The 9,444-nt window shown below is 39.0% G+C and overlaps 1 protein-coding gene across 1 annotated transcript; it reads left to right on the top strand.

The window, feature by feature from the left end:
- The first annotated feature begins 4,836 nt into the window (after window positions 1-4,836).
- On the top strand, window positions 4,837-9,056 carry LOC111459697 (BEL1-like homeodomain protein 1). The gene is made up of 5 exons (XM_023102717.1): window positions 4,837-5,941; window positions 6,788-7,161; window positions 7,248-7,308; window positions 8,341-8,991; window positions 9,022-9,056. The coding sequence occupies exons 1-4, from the start codon at window positions 5,138-5,140 to the stop codon at window positions 8,959-8,961; spliced, it is 1,860 nt and encodes a 619-aa protein (XP_022958485.1). The 5' UTR covers window positions 4,837-5,137; the 3' UTR covers window positions 8,962-8,991; window positions 9,022-9,056.
- Window positions 9,057-9,444: the final 388 nt, after the last annotated feature.

The raw sequence follows: 9,444 nt of genomic DNA, 5'->3' as shown, positions 1-9,444 counted from the left end.
ATATTTACAAAGCCCCCCCCCCCCTCCCAAAGCAATAATTATATTTTCCACTCATGAGTCCCCAGAGTCGAGAACTTGAAATTGGTAGATTTTTAACCCCGTTGGAGGTGGGACCCACAGCGGAGACACCATGCGCCAACCTCGACGCGTGTAAGAGCCAACGACAACCTCGGTGGGACCCCACGCGCGGGGTAAATATATATTTTTATATATATATATATTATATTGTGGTCCCCACTTACACGTTGCGGGGCCCGCCGATTTTACGCAAAAGTCCAACGCGAGTTCAAAAAAGTCGTACGGAGAGCCTTGCGTGAATGAGTCACGTGAGCATGTCCTGGGCCTACTTTTTTAGAAGCCCAATTAGGTCGCTTCTTAATTTTCTTTTTATTTAATATATTAAATTATATAAAATTTTAAAAATTAAATATCACTATATATATATATATATACACACCAACAATGCACAATATATATACATATATATATTAACTGTTACTTTCACTTTTTTCACTTTTTACTTACAATAATATGGTTAAAAACTTAAATTAACCAAACTTTGTAAGGGGTCATTAATGACGCAATTTAATGCAAGTAGTAAAAAATGTAATGATTTTTTAACACTATGCAGTTTATTTTACATCAATTTAAAAAAAATAGTTTTTTTTTCTTTCTGTTGGTTAATAGTTATCTTATTCATTGAGTTAAATAGATGTAAAAATTAAGAAGAGTATTTAATTTTATGTGCAAAATTGTAAAATTATTGAGCCTAATAATTCATATAACACTAAGGTTCGTTAAATAGATACAGATAGGAGTAATCTCCCGGTGTATGGCACATAACAAACATATAAATGATTAAGTATAATGGTGTTTGTGGTCCTTAAGTTTGCGAGATGGTTGTTAATAGATGACTTGAAAAACTAGATCAATCCAATCTATATACCGTTTGGGTTGGGTTTAAATATTGAAAATTTTATGAATTGGGTCTGTCCTCAACAACAATATCATCTATATGGTTCGGTATAACTCGTCTTTGTGATTTGTTATTATCTAGAGTTAAAAGAGGAACGTGGAGAGTTTTGTAACGGTCCAAACCCACTCCTAACAGATATTGTCTCTTTGAGTTTTCTCTTTCGAGTTTCACTCGAGATTTTTAAAATGTGTCGGCTAGGGAGAGGTTTACGCACCGTTGTAAAGAATGTTTTATTCTCCTGTTTAACTGATATGGGATTTCATAATCCACTCTCGTTCGAGACTTAACGTCTTTGATGATACTTGTTTCTCTCTAATCGATAAAGACATGAAATAGGACGCGATGATAAGTAGAAATTATTTGGGCACCACTTTTTGATGGCAAGTTTGAAGATTTTCCCATAAGCAAAACGACACTAAATTTCATACCCCAATGTTCTTTTTTCTTTCTTTAGCTCTCCAAAATAATGCCTATCATAACCATTTTCTTCTACTCATTTGGATCCTTCCTCTTCGACCCCATCACCAACGCCCGCTTATGGCATACGTCGACATCTCGACTTTTTTCGAGAGGAGTTTCATGTTTAATATGGTTTTATGAGTTGACTCAACCACAAAAACTTATCATACACGCAATACGTCGATCCATCTATCAATCAATCATCTAAGTATTTTCTAAAAACATCATACTCAAACATTATAAGATTCCACATCGGTTGGAGAGAAAAACAAAACATCCCTTATAAGGGTATGGAAACCTCTCGTAACAGATGCATTTTAAAACTGATAGGAAAAACAGAGAGAAAAACTCAAAAAAAGACAACAGTGGACTTGGGCTGTTACAAACATCCTTATAAGCGTATAGAAACCTCTCTTAACATTGCATTTTAAAACTTCGAGGAGAAACCCAGAAAGAAAAACCCAAAAAAAGACAACAGTGGACTTGGGCTGTTACAAACATCCCGCGTGTGGAAATCTCTCCTGTCATATGCATTTTAAAACTTCGAGGAGAAACCTAGAAAGAAAAACCCAAAAAAAGACAACAGTGAACTTGGGCGGTTACAAACATCCAGCGTGTGGAAATCTCTCCTATCAGATGCATTTTAAAACTTCGAAGAAAAACCCAGAAAGAAAAACTCAAAAAAAGACAACAGTGGATTTTGGCTATTACAAACGTATTCTTATCGGTCAATTCTCGAGGCAACTAATTCAGTACAAAATTACGAACAAAAGTCGAGGGGCCTCGAGAGAGGGTATTGAGTGAGTGACATTAGTCTATTGTGGACCATTTTATGCATCATTGTCTTGGCCACTATCTACCAAAAGAAGCCTAGCTTCTACTTAATTCAATCAAAGGAGCCTACCAAAATGTGGTCCTATTAATATACCTCCCACCATCTAAATTCTCTACCTAAATTCAATTAATATATATTTTTCTCAATTTATAATTCTTTTTCTTTTCAAAATTATATATATTTATAATTTTTACTAATTTTTATTATTATTATTATGTTCGAAAACAAAAATAATAATAATAAATATAATATATTAACCGACCGATAATTCAAATTTCTAACATTTTAATTGAGCGCGTAGGTTAATTTTATTAAATATAATATGAAAATTTTATTAAATATAATATGAAAAACAAATATTTAAGTAATTATAAATACAAAATTATGAAAGATGATGGCGGTGAGATTTAGGTATATGATATGGAAATATACACGGCAGCAATTGGTCAGTCATCCCAAAATCAAACTCGGCGCGGTAATGTTATCAAGATGGTGTGTGTTCGAAGCTTCGGAACAGCCGTCAGAATATTCCGACCATAGTGTTGGGATGATCAGTGGTGTGAGTGACCTTAAAGCACAGAGGTTAAAATATTATTAATTAATATTAGCCGACCGACAAGATAATTAACTGTCAAATCAAGTCCTTTTCACTTAATCTAATTAAATATTAATAATAATAATACATGATTATTAAAGTTAATGCATACTTGTCATTCTTATAATACTGTTCATATTCATAACCCAATTAACATAAGGGTCTTGTCTTGTCACATCTTTTTAATTAACATAATTAATAATTAATGTATGCTTTTTGAACTACTGAAATTATTATAAATAATTAGTTGAAAGTTGAGATAACCCTACTTTAATTCCGGTTTAAAGTGTTCGGAAAGTTAACATTTTTTTTTACGGTAGCTATGTGTAAACTCTTACGTACACAAAGATCGAGGGTGATGACACGTAGTTGATGCAACACATCACATTCAATCAATCCTTGGCGGTCTCGTGGGTTCAGCAATAGTTTGAAAGGTTGATATGTTCGGGAATCTCTGGATCTACGCTTAATTTCAACTCCCAGAAGTATTCGTCGCTTACTACGTCTTTCCCAAGTGGGGTTTTTATAATTAGCTCATCCTCGCAAGATCATGACCTTTTGTCCTAGCCAACGGGAACCCATTAGAGTTGTAGTGAAAACGAGCCTTCAAGGGACAATTGTCACTATTTATGGACCCGATTCAATATGTTTAAGAATTTCAGTTGAATAGATGCATAGATTTTGTTACGTTTCTCATTCATTCGACTCTTTCCCGAGCCTATTTGAGCGGAAATGAATATTAGGGTAGGAAGGTAGTTGGGGTATGAGAAAAGGGTATTAGTAAGAGAGAGTGGGTGTCCTACATGAGAAGGGCCAGCAGCTGTTTGGCGTGTGTCCAACCACACAATGAAATTAAAAGGGAAATGAATGAAAGAGATATGATAAAGTTGGTAAAGCGTAGAGGACCTCTTTCTTTTTTATCTCCATGATTAGGCCTTAGTGGACATTGACATTTCCTCGTTTCTCTCTTACTCTTCTTCCTCTGTCTCTCTCTCTTAATGTCCTCTCGTTCTCCTCTCTAATCGATGTCGGACCTCCAACTCACTCGTCTTTAAGGCCTAGCGTCCTTGCATGCACACCGCTCATGTCCACTTCTCGCCAGCACATTGCCTGATGTCTGGTTCTGATACTACATATTGTTCTTTTTTGGTTTTTCCTTTCGAGTTTTGCATCAAGATTTTTAAAACACGGGGCCCAGTGTCCAATGTCCAGTGTTCTTACTTGCACACTGCTCATTTTCTTGTCACATCGCCCCGTGTCTAACTATGATACCATTTGTAATAAGCTAAGCCCACCACAATCCACCTCCCTCCAGGGCCCAGTGTCCTTACTTGCACACTGCTCATTTCCCTGGCACATCGCCCAGTGTCTAACTCTGATACCATTTGTAAATAGCCCAAGCCCACCACAATCCACCTCCCTTCAGCCCCAGTGTCCTTACTTGCACACTGCACATTTCTTTGGCACATTGCCCAAGTCTAACTCTAATACCATTTATAATAGCCCAAACCTACCACAATCCACCTCCCTTCAGGCCAGTGTTCTTACTTGCACACTACTAATGTCGCTGACACATCGTCCAAACTCTGATACCATTTGTAACAGTTCAAGCCCACCACTAGAACATATTTTTTCTAGACTTTCACTCAAGTTCTTAAAACACGACTGCTCGGGAGAGATTTTCACACCTCTCTAAGTAATATTTCGTTATCCTTTCCAACCGACGTGAGATCTCACAAAATAAAATAAAGATAAACCCGTCACTCGTTTGGGCTGTGGAGTATCACAACAGAAAGTACTCCATGTATCTGATACAGTCTCTTCTGATATGGCTTTAAAAAACTAACATACAAAAATTGGAGAGAAAAGAAGATTGAGTTTCTGACAAGAGCGTTAATGGGTAGCTTTCTTTATCCCTTCTCTCTCTATATCCTTTCTCTTTCTATATATATATATATATATATAATCAAATTACTTTACACGACATGTTCTTCTTCTCTCTCTCTCTCTCTTGTTCTTCATCTCAAAAACTTGCTTTTTAAACAATAATAGATCCGTTTCTTCTTCTTACACTCACATCTGCTTTATCCAATTCATGGGTTTTAATTAAGATGCTTTTGAGTTCATGATTTTGGTCTCAACTCATCCATGGAACCCAATTTGATTGTTCTTTAGTGTTCTTCTGTTTTTTTTTTGGGGGGCTTTTGTACGGAGGACTGACAAATTCTCTGTAATCGCCGCCGCCGCCGCGCCGCCGTTGTTTTTGATTACGATGGCGACGTACTTTCACGGTGGTTCAGAAATCCAAGCGAGTTCTGACGGAATCCACACTCTTTACCTTATGAATCCCAATTATGTACCTTACTCTGACACCCATTCTCAAACGCCACCCAATATGTTATTTCTCAATCCATCCACCCACGCGCTTACTCCATCCACTCTCCCTCACGCGCCGCCTTCCACTAACCACTTCGTTGGAATTCCCCTGCCCGCAACCGACACTTCTCGTCCATCCTACCACGAGATCTCAGCCCTTCATTCTGTTCCAGCTCAGCGTCTTCACTACAATCTATGGGCTCCTATGGACCAAATCTCCTCCGTGTCGGCCGCCACCGACTCCACCGATTTGAGCTTCCGCCGCCCCCGTACACACCAGGGTTTGTCCTTGAGTCTCTCCTCCCAACAGTCGCTTTACCGGACGATGTCCGCGGATCAGGAGATTCAAGGAGGCAGAGGCGGTGGTGCTCCGGATATCTCGCCGACAAGTGGGGATGAAATTAGGGTGTCCGGTAATTCACCGGCGTCGGCGTCGGTGTCGGTGGTGTCGAGTGGGGTAACGGGGTCTAAGTACTTGAAAGCGGCGCAGGAACTTTTGGATGAAGTGGTAAACGTTGGCAATGGAAATAAAACCGACAAAGGGGATAAGATGAAGATGAAGAAAGAATCAACGGCTGCGATTGCTGAACCTTCCGGCGGCGGCGCTGAAAGTACTTCCAAGCCTGTCACTGAGCTCAGTACTGCTCAAAGACAGGATCTTCAGATGAAGAAAGCTAAACTTATTGGCATGCTCGATGAGGTATAAACAAATTCCTAATTTCAATTTTTTTTTTCATGATCTTTTTAACTTAATCTCTTTGTGTTCATGAATCGTTATATTATGTTCGTTCTCATCTCTAATGGTGAGATTCCACCTCAATTAGAGAAGAAAACGAAAAATTTCTTATAATTGTGTAGAAATTTCTCTCGATACATTTTAAAAATTTTGAAAAAAAACCCAAAAAGAAAAATTCAAATGGGGCAGTATCTATTAGATGTGTGCTTTCTACACAGTAGATAGGTTTCAAAACTGCCTCGAGGAGAACAATATCAATATCTGCTAGCGGTGTGCTTTTTCAGCACGTTTTAAATGTTGAGAGAAAACCCAAAAGAAAAAACTCAAAGAGGACAATATCGACTAGGGGTGTGCTTTCTCAGCAGAGAAAACCCAAAAGGGAAAACTGAAAAAGAACAATATTTGCTAGCGGTGTGGTTTCTCAACGATGAGTCTTTAGGAAAAACCCAAAATGGAAAATTCAATGATTACAATATCTGTCAGAGCTATGCCTTTGCAACCGCTAATGAGTTTTAAAACATAGAAATCCTAAAAGAGGACAATATCAGCAAGCTCTGTGCTTGAACTGTTAGATCAATTCTTATGATAGCGAAGATTCGAACTTCATAGGATTCGATATGCCACAAAATTAAAGTAACAATAAAGAAAGTCTCTTTCAACTTGGTTGATGATTAAAATTAAGAGCAAAAAAGCAAGCTAGTGGCAACAAAATATCTTGTTTTTGGGCCCTTTTTCCAAACAGTAAAAATCCTTTGAAACTTGTTCATATTTCATCCACTGAGTTGAATGACCATAATGTTCTTTGTGAAGGTGGAGCAAAAGTACAGACAATACCACCAGCAAATGCAAGCAGTGGCTTGTTCGTTCGAGCAGGCGGCCGGGTTGGGCTCGGCCAAGTGCTACGCCTCGCTCGCCTTACAAACCATTTCAAAGCAATTTCGGTGCCTAAAAGATGCAATATGTGCACAAGTTAAAGCCAGTGGCAAGAGCTTGGGGGAAGAGGATTGGTCCGGTGGAAAGATTGAAGGGTCCAGATTGAGATACGTGGACCATCATGTACGGCAGCAAAGAGCTTTGCAACAATTGGGAATGATTCAACATAACACTTGGAGACCTCAGAGAGGTTTGCCTGAACGGGCTGTGTCTGTTCTTCGTGCTTGGCTGTTTGAGCATTTCCTTCACCCGTAAGTTCGTGGATTTACTTTTTGATTTTGGATTGAGGTGTGTTTTTGTTTTGAAAAGTTGAAATCTTTGGTTGTGGGTTTTTTAGATATCCAAAGGATTCGGATAAAGTTATTCTCGCGAAACAAACGGGACTCACGAGGAGCCAAGTACGTATGTCTTTTATGTGTTTTCATTGTTTAGTTTGTGTTCATTGATTGTATACTCTTCGATTAAAGTTAGTGTGAGATTATATAATGGTTGGGGAGAATAACTAAACATTCTATAACGGGTGGAAATTTTGAGGGGAAGTCTGAAAGGTAAAGCCCAAAAAAGACAATATCTGCTATTGGGCCGTTACAAATGGTATCAGAGCTAGAGACTGGGCGATGTGTCTGCGAGAAGGCTAAGCTTGAAGGGGTGGAGTGGATTGGGGGGTCCCACATTGGTGCCAACGTTGGGAACAAATGCCACCAAAAACGTTGGGTCTCGAATGGGGTGGATTGTGAGATTCCACGTCGATTGGAGAGGAAAACTAGGCATTTTTTATAAGGGTGTAGAAACCTATCCTTGATAGACATTGTTTATAAGAATGTTGAAACCTCTCCCCACAAGACTACCTGTGTGTGGAAACTTCTCCCTAGCCTCTCCCTAGACATTTGGGTGTGCATATCTCTCTCTAGCATATGTCCCTACCAGTTCCTACAAGATCACCAGTGTGTGGAAACCTCTCTCTAACAAATGTCCCTAGCAATCCCTACAAGACCACGTGTGTGTGGAAACCTCTCCCTAACAGATGTCCCTAGCAATCCCTACAAGACCATGTGTGTAGAAACCTCTCTCTAACTTCTCCCCAAACATTTGGGTGCAGATATCTCTCCCTAGCAGATGTCCCTAGTAGTCCCCACAAGACAACCTATGTGTGTAAACCTCTCCCTAGACATCTAGTTGTGGATATCTTTCCCTAGCATATGTCTTTAGCAGTCCTACAAGATCACTTGTGTGTGGCAACCTCTCCCTAACTTCTCTCTAGACATTTGAGCGTGGATATCTCTCCCTAACAGATGTCCCTATTGAAAACTTTAAAGGAAAGCTCGGGATACAAGGGACAATAAGTGAATTTTGGGCCGTCTATATACTCAAATTATTGTCTTGAATGTACAAAAGAAAGTGAAGTTAAAAGGTTTTGATATGATTGGCAGGTTTCAAATTGGTTTATAAACGCAAGAGTTCGTCTATGGAAGCCAATGGTTGAAGAAATGTACTCGGAAGAAATCAAAGAGCAAGAACAAAACAGTGACTCCCACGACATGAACAGACACAACAAAAACGAACCCAACAAGCAAAACCACCAGATCATGAACGATTCTCTCACCGATCAAGTTCCCAATTCCTTACAAACCCATTCAGGCTTCAACCTCGTCCGACCATCCTCCGACATGCTCTCATGTCCCAAAAGACAAAGAACAACAAACAACCTCGAAACCCCGTCGACAAAACCTACGCTTTCAAGAGACATAAACGACACAAAACATGTTCATGGAGGCGGGTTTGGTTCGTACCCGATTGATGAAATTGGAACAAGGTTCAATTCTGAGCTGTTGACGCCAAGATTTCATGCCAATGGCGTCTCGCTCACTCTTGGCCTTCCACAAACTTACCTCTCCGACCCAAACCTTCAGCTGGGGACAAGGGTTGATATCACCAATGGAGGATCTGACTTCTCCGACATCGATCCTGCCCCGGCCACCGCCTACGACGGCGTCGAAATTCAGACCACCAAAAGATTTGCTGCCCAATTATTGCCTGATTTTGTCGCCTAAGCAGATTTAAGCGAACAAATATATATATATATATATATATATATATATATATATATGCATGCATGCATTATTTATACTTAATTGCTTACGTCATATTTATATGGAACTTAATTTTGTATTATGTATAAATCTTCACAAGATCAATAGCCATTTTGTTAATTAATTATACGTCTTGATCTTGTTTATAAATAAATAAATAAACAAACATGCATATGAACGGAACCATGCACGTCAAAGCTAAAAGCGAACTCATATAATCATCATGACATCATAAGGGTTATCACTTTAGGTCTGGCGTCTTCACTAACACACTGACTCGTGTCTAGTTCTGATACCATTTGTAATGGCTCAATCCCACCGCTAGCAGATGTTGTCTTTTTTGGACTTTCCTTCTAAGTTTTTAGAACTCAGAGATTTTTACGCCCTTTTAAAAAAATTATTTCGTTCTCCTCTCTAACCGATGTGGGATCTCACATTTTGTCA

The sequence above is a fragment of the Cucurbita moschata genome, unplaced genomic scaffold (genome assembly GCF_002738365.1).
Source record: "Cucurbita moschata cultivar Rifu unplaced genomic scaffold, Cmos_1.0 Cmo_Scf00022, whole genome shotgun sequence".
Classification (NCBI taxonomy): domain Eukaryota; kingdom Viridiplantae; phylum Streptophyta; class Magnoliopsida; order Cucurbitales; family Cucurbitaceae; genus Cucurbita; species Cucurbita moschata.
Note: the sequence above shows the minus strand (reverse complement) of the source record. Positions and strands in the feature narration are given on the sequence as shown.

Bases quoted from the DNA above. Each gene is read 5' to 3' on its own strand.
- LOC111459697 (XM_023102717.1), top strand. From the start codon at position 5,138: ATGGCGACGTACTTTCACGGTGGTTCAGAAATCCAAGCGAGTTCTGAC. The intron at 5,942-6,787 runs GTATAAACAAAT...TTCTTTGTGAAG, and splicing joins TTATTGGCATGCTCGATGAG to GTGGAGCAAAAGTACAGACA. The intron at 7,309-8,340 runs GTACGTATGTCT...TATGATTGGCAG, and splicing joins CGGGACTCACGAGGAGCCAA to GTTTCAAATTGGTTTATAAA.